General features: G+C 51.5%; 2 protein-coding genes across 5 annotated transcripts; one reads left to right on the forward strand and one right to left on the reverse strand.

The window, feature by feature from the left end:
• Positions 1–4976: 4976 nt before the first annotated feature.
• On the forward strand, positions 4977–13669 carry TEX261 (testis expressed 261). 2 transcript variants are annotated; one of them, XM_003125039.7, is made up of 6 exons: positions 4977–5136; positions 5992–6071; positions 7902–8055; positions 10041–10108; positions 10775–10877; positions 11032–13669. In XM_003125039.7, the coding sequence occupies exons 1-6, from the start codon at positions 5067–5069 to the stop codon at positions 11145–11147; spliced, it is 591 nt and encodes a 196-aa protein (XP_003125087.5). In that variant the 5' UTR covers positions 4977–5066; the 3' UTR covers positions 11148–13669. The 2 variants fall into 2 exon arrangements, with proteins under 2 accessions (XP_003125087.5, XP_084875110.1); XM_085018984.1 differs by lacking the exon at positions 4977–5136 and having other exon boundaries at positions 5992–7215; positions 7321–8055.
• A 617-nt stretch (positions 13670–14286) lies between these two features.
• On the reverse strand, positions 14287–19237 carry ANKRD53 (ankyrin repeat domain 53). Of its 3 annotated transcripts, XM_021087391.2 has the most exons (6): positions 19055–19237; positions 18643–18784; positions 18106–18305; positions 17231–17395; positions 16716–16836; positions 14287–15036 (listed from the first exon to the last, which is right to left on the reverse strand). In XM_021087391.2, exons 1-6 carry the CDS (start codon positions 19117–19119, stop codon positions 14329–14331), a joined length of 1401 nt encoding a protein of 466 aa, XP_020943050.2. In that variant the 5' UTR covers positions 19120–19237; the 3' UTR covers positions 14287–14328. The 3 variants fall into 3 exon arrangements, with proteins under 3 accessions (XP_020943050.2, XP_084875102.1, XP_084875103.1); XM_085018976.1 differs by lacking the exons at positions 16716–16836; positions 17231–17395; positions 18106–18305; XM_085018977.1 differs by lacking the exons at positions 18106–18305; positions 18643–18784; positions 19055–19237 and having other exon boundaries at positions 16716–16808; positions 17231–17389.
• Between the last annotated feature and the right edge of the window lie 5261 nt (positions 19238–24498).

Below are 24498 nucleotides of genomic sequence, written 5' to 3' on the forward strand. Positions count from 1 at the left end.
TGTGGTGTAGGTCGCAGACGCGGCTTGGATCCCGTGTTGCTGTGGCTCTGGCGTAGGCTGGCAGCTACAGCTCTGATTGGACCCCTAGCCTGGGAACCTCCATATGCTGCGGGAGCGGCCCAAGAAATGGCAAAAAGACAAAAAAAAAAAAGACAAAAAAAAAAAAAAAGAATTGGCCTGAGTGATGCCAGACAATTGGAAGCATCCCAGCAGGTCCAGCACACTATGAACACCTAACTTTTTTTTTGCAGATTTTATTATTATTATTATTTTTTAATAGTAATTTCCCCAATACAATTTTTTTTCTACTGCACAGCATGGTGAGCCAGTTTCACATACATGTACACACTCTATTTTCGCACATTATCATGTTCCATCATAAGTGACTAGATAGAGTTCCCAGTGCTACACAGCAGGATCTCATTGCTCATCCATTCCAAAGGCAATAGTTTGTATCTGAACACTTAACTTGCAAACTTAATTCATGAATAGGTAATACATTTAGATATATTTACACAGTTCAATGCTTTAAGGGTATAAAAACACATGGAGTGGACATGCCCTCTGGTAATCTTGAACCCAACTCTTTCTCTTCCTACGAGGCAAGCCAAGTTACCATTTTCTAATGGATCCCTCCAGAAATATTCCAAATAAAGAAAGACCTATGCAGATTTTTTTTCTCCCCATTCTATTGCTTTTTTCAAAAGGGGAGCCTCTGGGTACTTAAAGAAGATCCTTAATTGTTTTTATGGCTCTGATTTTGGTGCACCGAAATGTACTTGTCCTGTTTCCTATGAATGAACATTTAGGTTGTTTTCGATCTCTCCCAGGGCTGCAATGAAGAGCCTTGTAAATAAGCATGCAGACATAAGGTCCCACTGCTCCTTGTAGGTATCCCTCAGGAATTCTTAATCAGGGGTGGGGGGACCCCTTAGAAGTCAGCAGTCAGGGGGACAAACTCCGGGACCCTAGAAAGTTAAAAGAGAAAAAAAGTCTCCTTCTTCATCTAACATCTAACTGAAATTTAACTTTTCTTTCCATTATGAATGTGGGCAATGAACTCACAGTAGTTAGCATATCTGTGACTTTCTCATCTTAGATGATTGCAGGTATTTTGAAATATTGATACTCATCCTTCCTTTGTAAGCATAGTAGTAAAGGAAAACTCTTCCTTGGGAGTTCCTGATGTGGCTCGACGGGTTAAGAACCCAGCTGGTATCCAGGAGGACTTAGGTTCAATCCCTGGCCTCACTCAATGGGTTAAGGATCCGGTGTTGCCGCAAGCTTTGGCATAGTTCAAAGATGCGACTTGGATCTAGCATTGCTGTGGCTGTGGTGTAGGCCCTTGGCTATAGCTCTGACTTGACCCCTAGTCTGGGAACTTTCCTATGCCGTAAATACGGCCCTAAAAAGACCAGGAACATGAGAATGGCATGGGGAAAATCTAAGTGGCAAGAGGAAAAAAGAAGATGATGGTGGCTATGTTATTTTCAATTGCAAATAAAAGAGGACGAAATCGGCATGCCCAAAGAGAATGTGGACATCAGCTATATTATTGTACTTCCACTTGAGAGAATATTATGCTGCCATTAAAAATTATAAGTACAAAGATTTTTATAGCAACATGGAAATACTTATGACTTTATGTTAAATAAAAAATAAGATGCAGAATTTTATTCATATTTTGCCTATGAACAATATAAATATATGTGGACATATATATGCAGGTTGAAATAAAACCTTAAAGCCATAGTTTAAAAAAAAATAAAAAGACCAGAAACAAAGAAAAAAGCAAGCAAACAAACAAAAAAAACCCTGTTTCTTTACTTATTACACTCCTGACACCAAATATGTGGGGATTTCTCACACATCAATCAATTTTCCAACTCTCCGGACACCAATTGGGTGTCTGATAATTTTATTCAGTTCTGAGACTATCTACCTGGAGTTGTTACAAGACTCCAAAGCCTTAAGAGCCTAGTCCCACAAAACTGCCTTCAGTTCAGATTCCAGTCACAGTCATGGGTTCCCATGGTGCCCACACTTCTCTTTGACTTGGCTACAAAATTAGGGGGTTCCCACTTGTCCTCCATCAGATTCAATAATTTGTTACAATGGCTCTCCAGACTAGGAAACATTTACTTACGCTTACCAGTTTATCACAAAAGATATTATTTTTTATTATTATTTTATATTTATATTCTTCTGATTTATTTATTATAGTATTATATTAAATTTCAGTTAGACGTTCGTATAAAGGAATAGGGAGGTTTTTTTCCCTTCCAACTTTCTAGGGTCTCTTTGTCTCCCTGACTGCTGACCGAAAGGACAGAGATAAACAGCCAGATGAAGAGGCGGAGTCTGGAAGGGTTGAACCTGGGAGCGTCTGTCCCTGGGGAGCTGGTGTGTACAACCCTCTCATCACATGGATATATTCCCAATCTGGAAGATCTCTTCCAGAACCCTATAGTTTAGAGATTTTTATGAAGGCTTCCTCATGATTATTAACTCAATCTCCAGCCCCTCTCCCCTCCCTGGAAGATGGGGTGTGGGACTGAATGTTCCAAGCATCTAATCATGGTTTGGTCTTTCTGGCGACCAGCCCCCATCCTGAAGCTATCCCGCAGCTCACCAAGAGTTGCCTCATTAGAACGAAAGATGCTCCTGTCACCCAGGAAATTGCAAGGTACTTAGAAACTCAGTGTCAGGAACTGGGGGCAGAGACCTTATATATATATACTTTTGTTTTTAGGGCCACACCCATGGCAACCTATGCCTCACATAGGTGGCGACACCAGATCCTTAACCCACATAGGTGGCGACACCAGATCCTTAACCCACTGAACGAGGCCAGGGATCGAAGCTGCACCCACATAGATACTAGTCAAGTTCTTTTCTTTTTTTTTTTTCTTTTTTTGGCCTCACCCATGGCACATGGGTTCCAATCGGAGCTGTAGCTGCTGGCCACAGCAACACAGGATTTGAGCTGCGCACCTACACCACAGCTCACGGCAATGCCAGGTCCTTAACCCACTGAGCAAAGCCAGGGATTGAACCTGTGTCCTCATGGATACTAGTCAGATTCGTTTCTGCTGAGCCGCGACGGGCACTCTAGTCAGATTCTTAACATACTGAGCCACAATGGGAACGCCTATATATTTCTTATTATGTCACTCTTAGGTAGTCATCAGACTTTCTGTTAGATCTGGTTATGTGTTAATAAAGAAGTGTATATATTATTATACTGCACAGTTTTCTAAAAAGTATTTTGATGTCTATATTTCAATATAATTACTTTGTAATCTTATGCATTTTTTAGTCATGATAAATTATACATAACACAAAATTTACCATTTTAAACCATTTTTTTTTTTCTTTCTATGGCCTCACCTGCAGCATATGGAAGTTCCCTGGCTAGGGATCAAATCGGAGCCACAGGCCTATGCCCCAGCCACAGCAACACCGGATCTGAGCAGCATCTGTGACCTATGCTGCAACTTGTGGCAACTTGGGATCCTTAACCCCCAGATCAAGGCCAGGGATGAAACCCACATCCTCAGATACAGTGTCAAGTTCTTAACCTGCTGAGCCACTATGGGAACTCCCATTTTAACCATTTTAAGTGTACAGAAGAGTGGCATTAAATGCATTCACAGTGTTGTGTAACCATCACTACCATCCATCTCCAGAACGTTTTTAGACCCAAACTAAAGCTTTGTACCCATTAGACAATAACTCCCTATCACCAGCTGTCCCTCCCCTACCCCAACCATGATTCTACTTTCAGGCTCTATGAATTTGACTACCTCAGAGGAGTGGAATCATACAATATTTGTCCTTTTGTGCCTGGCTTATTTCATTTAGCCCAATGTCTTCAAGGTACATCCATGCCATAGCATGTTTCAGAATTTTATGTCTTTTTTAAACCAAATAATATTCTGTTGTCTGTATACACCATTTTGTTTATCCATTCAGCTGCAGATGGACATTTGAGTTGTTTCCACCTTTTGACTATTGTGAATAAGTCTGCTATGAACAAGTGTGCAAATATCTCTTTGAATCCCTGATTTTAATATTTTGGGGTATAGACCCAGGATTGGAATATCTCGATAATACGCTAATTCTATGTTTAATTTTTTGAGGAATATATATTTCTTTTTATGCATGAAAACTAAGACAAACATACCAAACACCCATTACACATACTTTATTTTTGCATGCCTTTCTCTGCCATTAGGTGGGGGACTTCTTGACAAAGACTGCCCAGCTCCTTGTGACCCCTCAGTTCTTCAGAGATGTAGTAAATGCATTCCGCCTTCGTGAGATAACTCAACAGAGAGGGAGAGTTGGGCTTGAGGATGACTAATCAAAAGCTCCCCAGTTCCTACCAGTGCCGCTTCCTAGATGTATAACCTGAGGCAAAGTAACCTTCTTTCCCCATCCATAAAATTTTCTACATCATCGGATTAATTTCCATCGCGAACCTACAGCCTAGCTTTTAGCACAGTGCCTGGCACACGTCAGGCGCTCAACAATTTTGTCCCTGTATCTGCGATAGCAAGAGAAAGCCCTGGGCAATCTGCCTGGACGCTTCTAACCCCAGATTGATGGGGAGGGGTCGGACGGCCCTCCCCGGCTCTGGACAGCTCTCTAGGCTGGCGCGGGAGTGCATAGGAAGCGGCCGGGAGCTACCTCCCGAGCTCCGGTACTAGCCGCGTCCCTGAACTTCAAGACGGTCTGCCCCCCCTGCCACACACACACACACACACACACACACACACGGTGCGCGGGCGGTTGCAGCGACGACTGTCCGGTCTAGGCAGCCTCCGGAGCCTTGAGGTCCCCTGGCGCACGCCACTAGCGACAGCAGCTGTTGACCCTCCGCGCCGGGGGGCGGCGCTCGTCCAGTCCCGGCCGGGAGCGGCGCTCAAGCCGGGCTGCTCTCGGCGGCGGCGGCGCACGGCGATCCGCTGGGCGGGGACGCGGCAGCGGTGGCGGCGGCTCCGTGTCGCCGGAGCCGGAGCGCGCAGGCCCGTCCCGGCGGTCGGGGGGCAGGCGGGGGCGCCATGTGGTTCATGTACGTGCTGAGCTGGCTGTCGCTCTTCATCCAGGTGGCCTTCATCACGCTGGCGGTCGGTGAGAGTGCGCGACCCCGGCCCGCGCGGGCTTCCGCCCCGGCATCTGTGCTCGCCGGGGGTCGCATCGCGAGGGCACCGGAGCGCCTCGGGAGACCGCTGCCCGGTCCTCCCAGCCTTCGCTCCTGTCCCTCCTGGCCCTGCCCCCCTCCTGATCCCAGCATCCTAGTCTGACCGCCGGTCCTTCCAGGAGTCACAAAGTCCGCCCCAGCGGTGCCCGGGAGAGGCTGACTCAAGTGCCCCTTGGCCGCGCACCGCCAACCGCTGACGCGTCCACCCTCTCAGGGGCAGACCGCACCGAACTTTCCCCTGACGCTTACCTCCACCCTTTCGCCTGGGAGCCTTTCGTGCTTCCTCTTCTCACTTTGACACTCTTTCTTTCCCCTTGTGGCTAGTTCCTACTCTTGATCACAGCTGAGATCTCACCTCCTTCGGGAAGTCCTCCGTCTGGGGTTTGATGATCCAGCAGTGCCCTGTGCTTTCCCTACAGGGATCCCTACTGGGATCGTCTGACAACCCCCCCCAACCCCCTCACCCCTCAGCCTGGCACCTGACACATACTAAGTGTCAACAGATGTTTATTGAATGAGTGAATGAAATTCCCCTTTGTGGGCCAGAGTTTCCGTTTGTGCCTAGGCATCAAATGCAGGTTTCCATTCACTTTTAGAAAATCTCTCTTAGTGGCCCTGACAAAGTGTTAGTTCAGACTGGGAGAGTAGCACATGGGTTGTTTGGTTTGTTCCTTACCTGGTAGAGTCCTTGAAAGATTGATGGGGACCCAGCTGCAGAGAGAGGGGTGACCAGGATGGTGGGAGTGACCCTGGCTAATGCGCTCCCTGCTTGCCCTTTTCCCCAGCGGCTGGACTCTACTACCTGGCAGAACTAATAGAAGAATACACAGTGGCCACCAGCAGGATCATAAAATACATGATCTGGGTAAGTGGTAGCTTTCCCCAGGATTCCCCCCTCTTTTGTGGGGCTTCAAAAAGAGGAAGTGGGAAAAGTTTGGCCTGGATGATAAGACCTCTGTCCTTGGTGTTTCCTGAGGGTTCCACCCCCACCTTCCTGCCCTGTACCTTGTCTCCTGGTCCTGCTCTCCTGGGCCCAGGTCTTCCCTGGCTTCCTTCCCCAAGTGGCATCGCTTCACTGCAGGCCTTGTTCTTGGTTCCTTGTGGTGAGAGCTGAGTGCCCATTCTCTGTTGGCAGGACTGTGGCATTCTTTACCCTTGGTTAGTGGCCTCAGTGTTCTTAGCCCCTTGCTCTGCTCACAGCATTCAGAATTGAGAGGAACCTTAAGGACAGGTTTTCTTTTCTTTTTTTTTTTTTTTCTGTTTTTGTTTTTGGTCTTTCTAGGGCCGCACCCGCAGCATATGGAGGTTCCCAGGTCAAGGGTCAAATCGGAGCTACAGCTGCTGGCCTACACCAAAGCCACAGCAATGTTGGGTCTCAGCCATGTTTGCCGCTGACACAGCTCACAGCAACACCGGATCCCTGACCCACTGAGCGAGGCCAGGGATCGGACCGGAGTCCTCATGGATACTACTCGGGTTTGTTACTGCCACAATGGGAACTCCTCAGGACAGTTTTGAGTACTTGTTCACTGCCCTCTTGTTTATTGGGTCAAGTAACTTGTTCTAAGAGGGAGACCCCTTCCCTGGCCAGGCCCTGCGTCCCCTGCTCAGGCCTCTTCCTGAAGACACCATCCTTGCCATTGATGGCAAAGCCACAGGAGTGACTGCTGGTGGATAGATTTCTGCAGCTGTAGAAGAGGCTGGGAGGGGCAGGCGGCACACTTGGACAGAAATCCAGTGCTTCTCACGTCCCTCGGTGTCATGGCACGCTGGGCATGGCCTGGGGAGGATGCTGGTGGTGGAAGCCAAACCTCTTTGCTCTTGGTTCAGGGGCCCAGTTCATGGATGTTGGTAGGAATTATCTCCATTCAACCAACTGCCTGCCATTCATTAAGCATTGACAACTGTAAGTCCTTCAGAACAATGTTTTTCAAACTGGTATGATTCACTTTTGGGTTGTGCAGCCAATTTGATAGGTCATTATCAGCATTTTAAAAGGGGAGGGGGGAGTTTCTGTTGTGGCTCAGTGGGTTAAGAGCCTGACTTATATCCATAAAAATGCGGGTTTGATCCCTGGCCTCAGTCAGTGGGCTAAGGATACGGCATTGTTGGAGTTCCCATTGTGGCTCAATGGAAACGAACCTGACTAGGAATCTTGAGGATACAGGCTCAATCTCTGGCCTTGCTCAGTGGGTTAAGGATTTGGCGTTGCCATGAGCTGTGGTGTAGGTTGCAGATGTGGCTCGGATCCTGCGTTGCTGTAGTTGTGGCGTAGGCTGGCAGCTGCAGCTCCCATTCAAACCCTAGTCTGGGAACTGCCATATGTTGTAGATGTGGCCCTTAAAAAAAAAAAAGGAATGTAAAAGACTAGAATTGAAATCTGAGCTTTGATTATATAAACAAATGTGTATGTTGGGGGCACAGTGTAAACTGTTCCCCTTCCTGTGGGTTGCTGTCAAACCAGCTTTGAGAATGGCATTAAAAGATGCTGCCCTCTGGCACCTGAGAGCCTTGTTGGGGAGGTCAGGATGGTGACTTTGAAACAAGGAGAGACGGAAGTTCATCGGATGAACACGGTCTGACTAACCTGGGAACAAGCTGGGGGTTAGTGAGTCCAGGAAGGCTGCCTGGCAGAGGCTCCCTCCCCCCTGTGGTGCTGGTTGTTCCCGTTCACAGTGTGCTCTGGTCATTTCAGTTCTCCACAGCCGTGCTGATCGGCCTCTACGTTTTTGAGCACTTCCCGACCGGCATGATTGGCGTGGGCCTCTTCACCAACCTTGTCTACTTTGGCCTCCTCCAGACCTTCCCCTTCATCATGCTGACCTCGCCTAACTTCATCCTGTCGTGCGGTGAGAGGGGACAGGGTTGGGGAGGTGGCTGAGGTGGTTGGATGTGCGCAGCTCAGTCTAGAGCACTGAGGGCCGTGAGAGGAAAAGAGGCAAACCACTGAGGTCCTCCAGGAGGCCGGAGAATGGGCTTCTCACACGTGCGGACCCTAGAGCCCACCCTGGCTCTAGAGACTAGAATTTGGGGGCCGGGGATTCTCAGAGGGAGGGCTTTCCCAGGCTTTGAGAAGGAAAGAGAGGTGGGTTGGCTGTCGGTAAGCCCCTAAGAAACCACGTGGCCAGGAAGAGCCCAAATCCCTTGCCTGGCCTGCAAGCAGCTGCCCATCCAGTCCTCCTCTGGCCCAAAGTCGAGAATAAACGGAGCCTCACGGGCTTGGGGCTCCCTGCAGACAGTTGCCTTGGGGTTGACAAGTGTGTTTGGAGGACCCCACCTTCCTGCCTTTGCTCTGCCACCAGTTTCTGACCCCGGGGAGCCATTTCCCCTTCCCAGCCTTCGCGTCTCCCTCTGTCTGTGATGTTTCGGAGACTCATTTGGCACCCTAGGTGCTTATAGATATTTATAGTTTTTCCTGGAAACGGCTCTAGACAGTGTCTAGTTACCAGGATGGCCTTCTTTTCCGTTAATCGTTACTGGTCCTCTTAGCCTTTGATCAGGCTGTCAGATGGAATTGGGGTTTCCTAGAGCTGCTTTTCTATTTCTGTGAGAGAACCTGGAAAGAGACCGTTATTCACAAGGATGGCACGGTGTTAATACCAGGACTTCGTGCCTTGGTGTGATTCCACCAGAGGATTTGTTCAGCGGGGGTTGGTGGGAGGAGGCCTTCCCTGGAGACCAGGCCCCTTTGGCGTCTTCCCCCGGTGGGGCAGGGTGCTCCCCGCCCCCACCCCTTCTAGCAGCCGGCTCCCCTGGCTTCCCTTTGTCCCTCCCTGACCTGCCCTCTGGATGCCTGAGAGAGTTGTCCTGAGGATGTCTTCCAGGATGCTCTGGTCCAGAGTGTGGCTGGGCACCGCAGCAGCCTCCGCCTTAGAAGGGGAGAGGCAAGGAGGAGCAAAGACGAAGGAGACGAGGCAGCTGGCTGGGAGGCGTCTCTGAGGGGGCCTGGGTGTGAGGGGAAGCCTCTCTGTGCAGTGGGTCCCCAGGAGGTGTATGGGGATCCAGAACTTACCAGTTCAGACCAGTGAACTTTACTCTGGGGCAGGATGAGGAAGGACTGTCTCCCCAAGAACTTTGAGGAACCCTAAGGCTACACCCTAGAGCATCTAGCAAACTGGGCAGCCCTTTTATTCCCGAGGAGTGAGAGCCTCCGTGTGTGTGGAGGCCTCCTCCCCGTTGCCCTTGGAGCCGGCGCGCTGCACGCCCGTGACTTCTTCCCCCACTGCCTGGAGAGCGCTCTTCAGGGCTCACGGTCACACAGGCCCGGCCACTTGGCCTTGTGCTTTGGACTCTGTAGCACTCGCATGTAGTCTCATTTCTATGACATTCAAAGAGCTTTTTAAGGAGTTCCTGTTGTGGCTCAGGGGAAATGAATCTGACTAGTATCTTTGAGGATGCCCATTCAATCTCAGGCCTCACTCATTGGTTAAGGATCTGGCGTTGCCGTGAGCTGTGGTGTAGGTCACAGATGTGGCTCGGATTCTGCGTTGCTATGGCTGTGATGTAGGCTGGCAGCTGTAGCTCAGATTCGACCCCTGGCCTGGGAACCTCCTCCATATGCTGCTGGTACGGCCCTAAAAAGACCAAAGAAAGAATTTCTTAACCTACTCCTAATTAGACTCAAAAACATCCTCTGCAGTGGGCATCTGGGGGCTAATCCTTCCCTCCCCTCCCCTCCCTCCCTTCCCCTCATCCTGGAGAGGAGTGTGCCTGGCCCCAAGCTATACGCTGAATGGGGAGTAAAGTCAGGACTCAGACTCGGGGCCTTGTGAAGGTTGAAAGTCCAGCCTCCTGTTATCCCCCCAAACGAACTGACTCTTCATTCCCTCAACAGGGCTAGTGGTGGTGAATCATTACCTGGCGTTTCAGTTTTTTGCAGAGGAATATTATCCTTTCTCAGAGGTAAGGAGTATCCAGTACATCAGACTACTCGCAGGGATAGAGGGAGTCAAGGGGACTTGCCTGATTTGCGAACCTGGCTGTGAGTGGAAACTGAGTCTATTCAGGGATAACACATTATCACAAACAGAGCCTAGATGACTTTAGAAAGCCATGAGGATGGGGAGCAGGGATCCCTTTGGCTGAAGTGGGGCTGATGCTGCTCTCTGCCAGTGAGTCCTTTGGGCCCCTCAGGATCCCAGTCTAACATCCTGGGGTCAGAAGAGTCATGGGGTGGCCTGGTCTGACGCAGACCTCACAGGGCAGGGGTGGCCGCAGCCCTGAACCCGGCTGCTCCAGATGGAAGCTCTGGGAAGAACAAGGTCACTTCTTTAGGGAACAAGGCTCAGTCAAGGTTTGGCCCTCCGGATCCGCCTCCTTCTGGTCTGAGGAGTTGCTTGTCCTGGTGACTGAGATTTGGGGATTGTGGTCATCTTTGGCCTCCCCCTTTCCCTACTGGGTTTTCTCCCTATCTGGGGATGGCCTGTCTCTGCTTCCTGGGCCCTGGGTCCCTCCAGACATCCAGTGTGGGTCCTTGGTGCACGCCTGAACCCGAGCTGTGCGGCAGCCACTCCCGGCCCACCCTTGGCACCTCCGGGGGCACCCTCTTCTCAGTGTCTCTGTTGCCAGGTCCTGGCCTATTTCACTTTCTGTCTGTGGATAATCCCGTTTGCCTTCTTTGTGTCCCTGTCGGCTGGGGAGAACGTCCTGCCCTCCACCATGCAGCCAGGAGGTGAGAAGGGGTTCATGAGGGGTCCGGGTGGGAGGACGCCAGCAAGGCCTGAGTGGCCAGAGCCCCGCCCTGTGAGGGAGGTGCTTGGACTCTGCGTGGCAGAGCCATGTTCCTGTTCAGACACACTCTCGTCTCCCTGCCCGTGTCTCCACAGATGATGTGGTCTCCAATTACTTCACCAAAGGCAAGCGGGGCAAGCGCTTAGGGATCCTGGTTGTCTTCTCCTTCATCAAAGAGGCCATTCTACCCAGTCGGCAGAAGATATACTGACCCCCTGGGGAGGGGATGCTGGGCGGGATCAGGAGGGTCAGGCCCCCGGGCCTCTGCACTAGGTGGCGGCCGGGAGCCGGAAGTCACGTCCCCCCAACCCTGGCCCCCCTTCCCTCGACACCCCCAGAAGCCCCTGACCCCACCCTCCTGGGGAGGCTCAGCTTGGCACAGATATGATGCCGCCAGAGGCCGAGACCTCAGAGGGCGCCGGGGGAGGGGAGGTGTGGTGCCTGCTTTGCAGGAGGCCGAGTCCACCTGTGGGTGCAGAAGCTGAGCTCCAGTGGCCCTCCTGCCCCTTCCTGGACTGGGAGTTCCGGCTTGGCCAGGGCATGCAGGGCCAGGGCCATGACGCTGGAGAGCAGACAGTGCTGGGTTCTCTGGGCAGATGGCCGTGGGGAGGGGCCACAGCTTGGCCCTTGCAAGAGAAAGTTTTTGCTGTTGAACTGTGATTTCTGCCCAAGTGCTGATTCCCATTTGAATAAAGATTCTAGGTGGCACTGTTTGCCTTAATACCCTGAAAGTTCATCTTCCTTTCTGCCTGCTGACCTTCCACCTTGGACAGACTTTTCTGCGCCAGGGACTCCTTTTCTGGGTTTGAGTCTTGCCCTTCAAGGGACTGTTCCTGTGGCCCTTAGTGGAAGGAGGCAGAGATGAGGAGCTGGGCCTGCTCAGGGGGTGGGGAGTGTTGGGCCCCCCTTCTTCCATCTTTTCTTCCCCCGAGGCTCTGTGACTGGCAGGCTGGGGACAGAGAGGGGACAGGGTGGGACTGGGTTAGATTTTCAGAGGAGAATCTACAATATCCTATTTATAAGTCTTCCCCTAGAGAAGAGTGGTTTCTGGCTGAGTTCTGTCTCAGGCTCAAGGAGAAACAGGATTAAAAATAGGCTTTCAGACAGCCTGGGCTACAGCTTGTTTTGTAAGAAATGGGACTGGTGGGAGAAGCTGTTTGTCACTCTAAGAGCACACATGGGCCAGCCCTCTTCTGAGTGCTCCTGGCTCTTGGGGAGGTGACCTCCGTCTTCTAAGAAGGCAGGCCAGTCCTGGGCACGGACCAGCATTGGTTGACCTTGTACTCCAACTACAGTGCCTTGCAAGTACTCAGCAGTCTATATGGGAATGAACTCCCCACAAGAGCCATTACTGGCCACGTCCTATACCTCACAGCAAGGCTGGCAGGTGCAGAGATGGACTGCACACATGTGGTACCTTTAAACCACTGGAAAAATCTCTGTGCTTGGAAATCTTTACCACCTGCCTCGGGTCCCACCATAGCCCTTCATTTCCTTGGCTTTTGCACTCCTAGTCTCTTAAAAACACCAGCCTTCCCCTTTCCCTGGGAGGAGAAGCACCTTTTGGCCCTGTCTCGGTGGCACTGAGATTGCCAGCTCTTCTGTCCTGTGCAGATAAGGATGGACAAGGTAGAGGACACTGGCGGGCTGGGGTCCTCCTGGCCGCTGGGCCAGCAGCTGGCCTTGCTGTCCGTGTCTTTATTTCTCTCCCCAGTGGTGTGCCAGTGGCCTTGTGCTAAATGCAGCCCCTCTTCATATCTCCTCTTGCTGGATCTCTGCAGCATCTGGCAGGCTGATGGCGCCCAGTTCCTGGCTGGCGCTTCCTTAACACTCTGCAGTTCCCGGCAGGTCCTGTGCTGGCTCCTCCACTCACCCCATGCACAGTGCGGTTTCTCAGGGTTCTGTCGTGGGTTCCCTGGAGGAGCCCATCCATGGCTATGGCTTCAAGTATTTGAGAGCTGACCTCCAGCCCCAGCATCCCTCTCGGTCTTCTGAAGCACAGTGTGCTGCCTTTGTGCACACAGACAATTCTCGTGGCTCAGAAAGCACTTGTCCTCCACGAACCTGCCTCGTGTGGGTCCCTGCCTTGGCCCCAAGATCACTCAGGAGCCCGACCAGAAGCCTGCTTTCTCTTTCTGCCCCCACATCCAATCTCTAACAACTGTCAAGTTTACCATCTGAACATCTCTTGTTAGGAGCCGCTCCCACTGTCACTGGCTTTCCCCTGGATTATTGTGACAGCCTCCTGCTTCTCTGTCCCCCAGCCAGAGTAGTCTTTCTCATGCAGAGCTGACCCAGTCACTCCCTGGCCTACAACCTTCCATGGCTCCGCACTGCCCTCAGGTAAAACCCAGACTCTTGAGCATGGCTTCTGAGACTCACGGTGTCATGGTTCTCGCCCGCCTCTCTGGCCTCATCACTTGCCCCTCGCACTCTGATCCTCAGCCTCCTGTATCCAGAGAAGCCACTTTGATTCCCCTTTCTCCTATCCTCTCACTCTCCTTCTCTGTCAATTCTCAGCTTAGATTTCACTTCTTCCAGGAAGGCTGAATGCCCCTTCTCCCTCCAGCACCCACACATCACTCTGGGCTTACTTGCCTGCTTCCTGGTCTCTCTCCCTCACTAGACTGTAAGCTCCTTGAGGGCAGGGATTGGCCTTCAATTTTTGTATCAACAGTGCCTAGCTTGGCGCCTGGCACATAGAAAGTACTTAATAAACGTTTGTTTAATGAATGATTTGTAATGCTGTGTATCAGGGGGTGGCAGGGGATCCAGGATAGCTTCCTGGAGGAAGTACAGGTGCTTCCTTAGTTTCTACCTGAAGCCAAAGGTCCTCCCTCCTGCCTCCAGAGAGGCTGCCTGTGCCCTCCCTGAACCGCAGAAACCCCAGTGGCAGCGGGGAATGAAGGATGGCAGCCTGTGGTGACTGGGAAGCCCATGCCCTGGTGACCTCTTAGCTGTTTTCTTCCCCGTTCTGGCTCTGAGATGCAGTGAGGCTTAGCACCTGCAGCAGGAAGGACTTAATATGAACAAGAGCCAGAATTTCCCAGTGGTCTCTTATCCTGGAATCTATGTCCCTGGTGAGCTGTTGGGGGTGGGGGTGGGAATGGGGACACTGAGGTGTCACTTTTACAGTGCTAGGGCCCAGGATAGAGAGGGATCCCACTCTGAGCCTTGGGCTACTGTCCTAACTTGGATCTCCTGGGGGGACTAAGAGGTTCCTTCTGGGAGAGAAGGGAGACCTGGGATCTGGGATTTGTGGAGGAGGGGGCTCCGATTCTTGAACTTGGGGGTGGGCAGCCTGTGGCCACTCCCCCTTCTCCCCCATCCACATAGAATCACACCTCAGCTGTCACTGGGTGGCCTCTGGTGGAGAGGCTACCAAAATATGTTTAAGGGGGGGATGGTTTGGGGGAGGACAGAGCAGGGAGCCCTTGATGGGCTCGCACAGCTGCCAGGAAGGCTTCGTCAAATGTCTCTCTCAGGTTCATGTTCAGAGTGTCTGTCCAGAAGATGCTGTCACCCAGGTGCCGCTTCCGGGGCACGTGGCTCATGGTGACAGAGTAAAAGCCCTGGGGCACCTTCATCCTGTACGGCCTCTCCGAAGGATACAGCTCACGGATTATTACCTCAAAAGGCAGCCGGGGCACAGGTGCCACCTGTTTGCTGGCCACCGTGCACAGACGTGCGCCACCATGCCCGTCAGGCCTGACCTCGAGGAAGCAGCGGAAGTCGTGTTCCAGCTTGGAGTCGGGATGCACGCCCAGGCGGATGCCCTGCGGGTAGCCGATCTGGGCAGTGGGGGACCTGGCAGGGTTGTTGCTAAGATTCCACACCTTGGGCCGCCTGAGCCTGGGCTGCTTGTAGGTGGGACTACGCATCACCAGAGGCAGCTTGGGCTCCAGTGTCTGTTGCAGGCGTGCTTCCGGAGAGGGGTGCAAGCTCTTGGGAGGCCAGAGTCCTCGCTGCTTAGGCGTCTTGGAGATGGCGGTGGCCTGGGGCTCTTGCTGAGTGCTGTGGATCAGGGATTGGCCTCGGGGCAGCAGCTTGCGATGGAGCCACTTCTTGACCTCAGCATCTCTCAGAATTTGGTGCTTTCTCTGCAATAGCAGAAGACACAAGATAGCTCTGGAGGGCTGCTCTCCCTGTGCTCCTGTGGAAGGAGGCCCTGTGGCTGTCGCCCTGGAAACCCCAGGTCTGACTGATTAGATACCTTCCTGCCCACAGGGGAGCTGCGCTCTAATAAGAGAAACCCCTGCCTTGGGGGAGCCCTTGTTCTGATGGGGGGCCTGGGTTCGTGGGACAGACAGAGCCTCTCCCATAGGGGACACTTCCAATCTGATGGACACACAGCCTCTGTGCTAGGTGAGGTCTCCAACTTGAGGGAGGGAGGCACAGTCCCTGCTTATGGAAAACCTTGAGCCTTAATAAGAGAGTCCAGCCTCCACCCCCCAGCAGGATTTCTCAGTCTGATGGTGGAGACATGTCCTGCCTTAAGAGTCTGTTTGATGGGGGGAAAGGCGAATGAGAGGTGCAAACTTAGCCTTAACCATAGAAGGAGAAAGCAAGAAAAGTCTGGAAGGCCAGGAACTGGGTGGAAGTAATCTGGGCAGGCTTCTTGGAAGTGGAGGGTCTTGTGAGACACAGTTGGCTGGCTCTCTGGTTTGGGTGGTGATGCTCTCTGTCCCTGCCACCACTACTAGAGCTGAACCTTCAACTGGTCACAGATGCACCCCCTCCCTCCCTATCTCAGTGCTTCACTTCCCAGACTGTCGCTAAGCAGTCAGGTGGTTTGCAGATTGACGCAGCTCCAGAGGTAGGCTCTGATTAGGCTAAGCCCATCATGATAATTCCATCAGCCTTGCCCCAGACCTAAGTCAGTCAGCACATGGCTTTCCTTGAGCTCTAGGGAGTGGAACAAGAACGGACACCTGATCCAAGAGGCCAATAGGAGATAACGGGAGAGCTGCAAGGGGCTTCTGGGAAATTTTAGAGCCAAAGGAACAGATGGATACAACAGAGGGTAGGACAGGGAAAACTGGAGAGGAATGCAGCTGGAACAGCTGGAGTACCAGATTTTGCCAGCTCCGAAGCCCTCCCCACTCCTGAATCCACTTAGGAGTACCAGCATTTTCTTTGGGAGTTTTCTAGTTCTTGCATCCTGAATCTGCATTTCTTGGCATAGCACCATGCTCTCGTGTGCTCCTGTGCCTCTCAGCAGGGCTGTCTGTTCCTTCCACTTGGTCAGCCCTTCCCTGCTTCTTTACATGGCCAACTGCTGCCCAACTTCAAAGACTCCCCTTTTTTTTTTTTTTTTTTTTTGGTCTTTTTGCTATTTCTTGGGCCGCTCCCGCGGCATATGGAGATTCCCAGGCTAGGGGTCTAATCGGAGCGGTAGCCACCGGCCTACACCAGAGCCACAGCAACGCGGGATCCGAGCCGCGTCTGCAACCTACACCACAGCTCACGGCAACGCCGGATCCTTAACCCACTGAGCAAGGGCAGGGACTGAACCTGCAACCTTATGGTTCCTAGTTGGATTCGTTAACCACTGCGCCACGACGGGAACTCCCAAAGACTCCCTTTTAACCATTATCCTTCTGACATCCTCCTAGACCCCCCCTCCTTCCTAGAGGAGCAGGCGAGGTTGGGCTCTTTCTGGGTGGGACCACTTCTAGCTGCTCCTCTAACTACACGCGTGAGCCACTGACTCCTCTGCTCACACCCTGGAACCTCGGTGGCAGCTGATACCCAGCACCCCTGCCCACCCTCCCCTTACTTGATACTCAGTCAGGTGGTCCTGCTCCATGAGGGCCAGCTGGTCCTTAAGCCTCTTCAGATTCCTCATCTCACAGGCAAAGTCCTTCTTGTCCTGTTTCCACATGGCATCCTTCAAGAACCTGGCACCAGGGTGGGGGCTTGTCATCCCCCAGTGACAGACCCTCGCCCTGGCCAGGGGAGACTGGCATTCCTGAGGTCCTGTGTGCGGGTGAGCGGAGCTGCCAGATGTGAGATGAGCAAGATGACCCGGCCCTGCTGCCTGAGGCCCCTCTGGCTAACTACTCGGTGGTGAGACAGGAAAGTGCTTGGTTGGATCACCAGCCTCCAGCTGAGGAGCCATGGGCCTCAGAGCAATGCTAACCTCCAGGCTGAGGCCCTGTGGAGAACCCTGGGAATAGCATCCTGGGGAGGGGCCCCTTCACGGACTCATCTGCAGAACCTGCTCTGATATGCTCAGCCCTGCGTGAGGGCCCTGGGGGAGGGGGCAGGCAGGGGTGGTTCTCCCACCCTCACCGGGCACAGATGCGGTGGTTCCATATTTTGCAGTAGTCGATGGGCTTACAGCCCATGGCATCTTGGGCATGGACGTTGGCACCATTCTGCACCAGGGCCTTCACACAGCTCAGCAGACCCTCTCGGGCTGCCAGGTGCAGGGGTGTGGAGCCGTTGCATGTCTGGCTATAGAGGGCCGGGGAGAGAGAGGGGGGAAGTAAGGCAAACGGCATCTTGCCACCAGCCCACTAGGTGACCCTGGCATGTCCCTTCTCTCTCCACCTCAGTTTCTTCGACTGTGGAAGGAGGGTTCGGACTAAGTGAACAGTAAAGGTCTCATTACGGGAGATGTGCTGGAGCGCAGAGACCCCTAACCTCGTCTCCTCCTCAGCCACCCAGCCCTGCTGCCCCTTCCCCACGCCTGGCCATGGCCCACAAGGCCTGCCCCCTGCCCCCTGGGCCCTGCTTCTGCTCAACTTCATCCTCTGACTTTGCCCCACTCTCTCCAACACACAGCCTTTTCACCTCTGCCAGGAACCTTTTCCCTGGCTCTTTGCCTGACTAGCTCACTCTCAGTCCTCTCCTTGGGGGCGGGTGGTAACTGCCTCTTCCAAAACAGATCCTCTCCCTACCTGCTATTTTTTTTCCCCCTAGGGCTACACCCATGGCATATGGAAGTTCCCAGGCTAGGGGCTGAATCGGAGCTACAGCTGCCAGCCTACACACAGCCACAGCAATGCAGATCCTTAACCCACTGAGCAAGGCCAGGGATCAAACATGCATCTTCATGGATACTAGAAGGTTTCTTAAGCTGCTGAACCACCATGGGAACTCCGGAAGTGAGGTTCTTATCTGCCCAGCCTCCAAGCCACTCTCCCCACACAGGCTGGACTCACGTGTTGAGGGCCGCCCCTTGCTGAATCAAATAGCGAATGCAGGGGAGGGCCATGGTCTTGTTGTCACTGTGGATGACAAGGTGCAGGGGTGTCTGGCCATTTTTGGTGGGCAGGTTCACAGGAAAATTGTACTCCTCTACCAAGACCTGCAGGCATGCCAGCTTGCCTCTCTGGGCTGCAAAGTGGATGGCGGTGAAACCCTGTGGGGGCCAGAGGAGGCAGGAAGAGGCTGAGCAGGACCAGTGCTCCAAGGTCCACAACCTAACCTAGAAAGCAATTCCTCCGGTTACCCTTCCCCTCTTCTCTGTGCCCCAAGCCCGGAATCACACACACCTCTTTCCCACTCCCATACCTGCTCACCTTCCACACTCCCCCAAACAGCCTTCCAGCAGTCACAAGGTGAGTTAGGACCCTCTCCCCAGAAAAGGGTATCTCCCAATGCCCCTTGATCAGCTCTGGCCAAGCAACCACGATGTGCGGAGCTATTCGTGGAGTGGAGAGGACCTCGGTTCTAGCTCTTGCCCTCCAAGTCCTTACCTTGTCATCAGCCGGGATTACCTCACCGTGCCGATCTAGACAGAACCGCAACCATTCCAGGTTGCCCAACGAGGCGGCGAACAGCTCATAGTAGTTCCCGATCGCCTTCTGGTTCCACTTCTCTTCTAGGTTGTTCACTAAGCTGGAGGTGGCGCGGGGAGGAAGGCGGGAGTCAGAGGCGGCGGCGGCCTGCCGGGGCAGCGCCGGCGAGGCCCACACGGGCGGCAAGGCTTTTTTGGAGGCCGAGCCAGGGCGAGCTGGTCAGCAGGGTCCTGGGGAAGCGATCACCGTCGAGGGCCGGGCACCGGCCGCATCCCCGCACCCTCGCCCCGCCCGCTCCAGGGCCGGGCCCTCCCGGAGGGCCGAGAGGTTTCGCGCGGCCCGACCCCCGCGTACCCGCTCCCCGGCGCACCTGGGCCGCTCGGCAGCCGAGTCGCTGCAGGTGGCCCTCAGAGAGACTTTCTCCGCCAGCTGCATGCGGACGTCCCCAGAGAGGCGCCGCCGCCCCCAGGGTCCTCGCCGCTGAAGTTCCAACCCTCTCTCCAGGGCACCTGGCGGGCGCTCGAAGGCGAGGGGCTCGGCGCCCGCCTCCCTCGAGGGGCGGAGCCCGCGCGCTTCCAAGGCTCCTGCCGCCGCCGCCGATCTGCCACCCGACCTCCGGGGGCCGCTAGTCCTGGAGACTCAGCATCGCATATACCCCACACTGAAGGACGCGTAGCTTTTGTTTCTGACTATAAAATTAGCAAAAGCTGATTGTAAGCAAACAGAGAAAGGGACAACGAAGATAGTAAGAACCACAATCCCACCACCCAGAGAAACCACCGGCTATTACCATATATACTTTTGTGTCTCTTTTCATTCATCGTTATGTTATGTGCTAGCTTCCATTGTCAGCCCACATACTAAAGGGATATTATGATGCAGCCATAGCCAGCATCACAATGGATGCCCTGTCATTTCGCATGCACTGCAGAAAACAAAATGGCTCATTTCTGGTTGTTTTCCCAGGACAGATTCTTGCAAGTAGAATTACTAGGTGAAAAGGAATGCCCAGCTGCCCTCCCTTCCACTTCCCCCTGGCACTGGCTTTGGACAAGTAGCCAAGCAATGAAATGTTGCTTGCATCAGTGTTGAGTGTTATTCAATCATCCACATTCTCACCCTTTCTTAGGGGAAATAGACCCCAAGCTTAGCAGAGGGCTCCTGAGGTCCCAGGGTCAATGCTAGGCATACCTGACCACACCGCCCACTTCTCTCTGCCCCCGACTTTCCAGGTATTTCCCTTGGGAAAGTCTATGAATGGGAGGAGGGGTCTCCTGAGACAATGACCTTCCCAGAGAGACAAAAATGCAGGTTCTCCACCCAGAAGCACCTCTCCCCTTTTCCAGGGAAACTTCCTTTGGGGGCCTTCTTGCCTTCCAATCCTATTGGTCAGGAGTTAGTACCCCTCCTGAGCACTGTAAAAACCAGCAAATCTGACTGGATATTTGCCCCAGGTGGGACCTTAGCAACTGCCTTCAAATCAAGATAAGGTGACAATGTTGTGAAGGGACAAGTTTTGAAGACTTCCTGGAAGTCGAGGGATTCTTTGGGCTGTCGCTTCTGGGGTATTTGGATCCTAACAATGGCAGCAAGACCCTATGTCTCTGTTGATGTTGGAGGGTGTATCTGAGGATCTCTTCAAGTAAACACGTTATCTTCACCTGGGGCACCTTGCAGTTTCTACAGCAGTTGTTGCAACTCTGGCTGTACATTAGAATGACCTGAGGGAGAGGTTCCCTTCCTCGCACAGTGGGTTAAGCATTGCCACAGCTGTGGCTCAGATTCAATCCCTGGCCGAGGAACTTCCATTTAAAAAAAAAAAAAAAAAAGGAGTTCCCGTCGTGGCGCAGTGGTTAACGAATCCGACTAGGAACCATAAGGTTGCGGGTTCGGTCCCTGCCCTTGCTCAGTGGGTTAACGGTCCGGCGTTGCCGTGAGCTGTGGTGTAGCTCGCAGACGCGGCTGGGATCCCTCGTTGCTGTGGGTCTGGCGTAGGCCGGTGGCTACAGCTCCGATTCGACCCCTAGCCTGGGAACCTCCATATGCCTTGGGAGCGGCCCAAGAAATAGCAAAAAAAAAAAAGACAAAAAAAAAAAAAATTGCCTGAGAGAAAAATACCAGTGAAGGGACTTAGGACTATGGATTCAAATGACAAGGCTTTTTTGTTTATTTGTTTTTGTTTTTGTTTTCGTCTTTTTGCCTTTTCTAGGGCCGCTTCCTTCGGCATATGGAGGTTCCCAGGCTAGAGGTTGAATCGGAGATGCAGCTGCCGGCCTACTCCAGAGCCGAAGCAACGCGGAATCCGAACCTCATCTGCAACCCACACCAGAGCAATGCTGGATCCTTAACCTGCTGAGCGAGGCCAGGGATCGAACCTGCAGCCTCATGGTTCCTAGTCATATTCATTAACCACTGCGCCATGACGGGAGCTCCTCAGTGACAAATTGACCCTTGAACAGTGCGAGTTTGAACAGAGCAGATTCACTTACACGGACATATTTTTCAATAATAAGTACTACTTACTACATGGCCCTTGGTTGGTTGAATCCCGCAATGTGGAGGAACTGGGTGTGCAGAGCGCTGACTATGAATAGCATGAAGATTGTCCCCTGCGTTGTTCAAGGGTCAACTGATTGATTTGGTTTAGGGCCTGAGCAGTTGCTCTTTTGTAAAGTTCTTTAGGTGATGGTCATGTGCAGCCAGGGTTGAGAATGACTTGGAGGCACTTCTGCCTCAGTCCTCTTCCTGGGGAAGCAAGAGGTGACAGGTGACCCTAAGGAGGGAACTTTCAAAGAGGGAAGCCAAGGAGGTGGGAGGAGAAGAGCCTTTCCCGCTAAAGACCCCTTGGTTAGAGCTAGAGCCAGGTGGGCTGGGCAGACAGTGCCTAGTGGAACAACAGAAGCCAGACCCTGGGGCAGCTGGATAGCAGAAAATGCCCAGAGACTGTTGATTTCCTCTCTGGAAAGGGATGATAAGAGTATGGCCAAGGAGTTCCCTTTGTGGCGCAGTGGTTAACGAATCTGACTAGGAACCATGAGGTTGCAGGTTTGATCCCTGGCCTTGCTCAGCGGGTGAAGGATCCGGCATTACCATGAGCTGTGGTGTGGGTCACAGATGAGGCTTGGATTCCGCGTTGCTGTGGCTCTGGTGTAGGCCGGCAGCTGCATCTTTGATTAGACCCCTAGCTTGGGACCCTCCATATGCCGCGGGTGCAGCCCTAGAAAAGGCAAAAAAAAAAAAAAAAAAAAAGGAGTGTGGCCAATATATACAGTGGTATTGTTGGTCCTAGAACATGGAGAATTATATTCACAATAACAACACAGAAGGAGGTGGATGGGAGCAAAGCTGTATGGAGTAAGGAAATAACGCCAGATTTTAACTTGAATCCACAGGAACAAACGAAGAGAAAACCAGAAATAGTAAATTAGAAGATTAGTATAGCAAGTATAACAAAATCTGTAAATACATACTGTTCTTCCTAGCTTCTTTAAAGGGCATAAGATTACATAAAGCAATACTTGGAACAATGTACTTTTGCATATGTAATATATATACAGATTGTAATACGTATACTAATATCACAAAAATGGAAGAGAAAATAGATATATGAGACATACAGGCTATATGGGATATTTGTATCTCCTCGGAATTAGGTTCATATAAGTCTAAAATAGTCTACTAAGGTGAGATGTATATCCCTAAGCCCTAGAGAAAACACTAATAAAATAAATAAAAATGAGAGTGAAAAACATTATTAACAGAATTAGGACAAAAACTCATGATCATCTCAATAGACACGGAAAGAGTGTTTAACAAAATTCTATTCTATATCCTGGATAAAGCACTCAGCAAACTTGGAATAGAAGGAAGTTCCTCAACCTGATAAAACTGTTTATGTAAAATCCCCAGCTAACATCATACTTAATGGTGAAAGACTGAATAATTTCCCTTTAAATCAGGAACATGACAATAATGTCCACTTTTGCCACTTTTTTTTTTCTTCTTCTTTTTAGGGCTGCACTTGGGGCATATGGAGGTTCCTAGGCTAGGGGTCAAATCAGAGCTGCAGCTACTGGCCTACACCACAGCCACAGCAACTCTGGGCCTAGCTGCATCTGTGGCCTATGCTGCATCTTGTGGCAACATGGGATCATTAACCCATGGAGCGAGGTCAGGGATTGAACCCGCTTCCTCATGGATACTAGTCGGGCTCTTAACCCACTGAGCCACAGCAGGAACTCCCACTCTCACCACTTCTATTTGGGGAAATGAGGCAAGAAAGTGAAATGAAAGGCATCCGCATTAGCAAGAAAAGAAGTAAAACTATCTCTACAGAAGATATGATCTTGTAGATTGAAATTTTTAAGGAACCCAGGACTGACACAAGGCTAGACTGTAGATCCATGGGATAGATTTGGAATCCAGGGGACAAAACCCTCACTTAATGGTGAACTGATTTTTGACAAGAGATCAAAGATAATTCAATAGGTGTAAGTACTAGGAATTCCCGCTGTGGTGCAATGGGATCAGCAGCATCTTGGGAGCCCTGGGATGTGGGTTCAATCCCCGGCCTGGCACAGTGGGTTAAAGATCTGACATTGCCACAGCTGCATCTTAGTTTGAGGCTGTGATCTGATCCCTGGCCTGGGAACTCCATATGCCACGGGGTGGCAAAAAAAAAAAAAAAAAAAAAAAAAGAAAATAGGGGCAAGACTAGTCTTTTCAACCTGTGGTGCCAGGACAACTGAATAGCCACATGCAAAAGAGTGAAGCTGGATTCCACTTTGTACCATGACAAAAATTAACTCAAGGAAGTTCCCTGATGGTACAGTGGTTAGGATTCAGTGCTTTCACCGATGCAGGCCAGGTTCAATCCCTGGTCCAGAAACTGAGATCCCACTTCAAGTTGCTTCATGCTGCACTCAAAAAACCAACCAAACAACCACACTCACACACACACACACACACACACACACACACACCTCTCAAAATGAAGGAAGATCTATATGTAAGAGCTAAAACCATAAAACACTTAGAAACAACCATAAATTTAAAGCTTTGTGACCTTAGATCAGGCAATAATTCTTAGGTATGACATCAAAAGAAACAAGCTGGATATTTTCAAAATTAAAATCCTTTGTATGAGAAAAGATGCTATCAAAAAAGTGAAAAGACAGCCGACAGAATGAGTGGAAATATTTACGGATTATTAAGGACTTGTGTCTAGAAAATATTAAGAACTCCTACTATTTAACAATTAAAAAATACCCTAATTTTAAAATGGCCAATGATCTGTACAGGTCCCTCTCCAAAGAAGATATATAAATGGCCAATAGGCATAGGAAAAGATGAGATTCTCAGGATCATTTGTCATCAGGGAAATGTCAATCAAAACCATGGCGAGGGAATTCCCGTTGTGGCTCAGTGTGTTAAGAACCTGAAGTTGTCTCCCTAAGGATGCGGGTTCCACCCCTGGCATTGCTCAGTGGGTTAAGCATTTGGTGTTGCCTCCAGCTTGGACATGGGTCGCACATGCAGCTCAGATCCAGTGTTGCTGTGGCATAGTCCAGTATCTTTCATATGCCGCAGGAGCAGCCCTAAAAAGAAAAAAGAAAAAAAACCCACAATAAGCTATCTACCATTTCACTATAATTTCACCACTAGGATGGCTATTAATCAAAAAGACACAATAGGAGTTCCCATTGTGGATCAGCAGTAACAAACCCAACAAGTATCCATGAGGACTTGGGTTTGATTCCTGGCCCCACTCGGTGGGTTAAGGATCCAGCATTGCCATGAGCTGTGGTGCAGGTT

This window comes from Sus scrofa, chromosome 3 (genome assembly GCF_054392235.1).
Source record: "Sus scrofa isolate SSC_HxYL_T2T_F1_AM1 chromosome 3, Sscrofa_HxYL_maternal_Yorkshire_Landrace_v2.0, whole genome shotgun sequence".
Lineage (NCBI taxonomy): Eukaryota > Metazoa > Chordata > Mammalia > Artiodactyla > Suidae > Sus > Sus scrofa.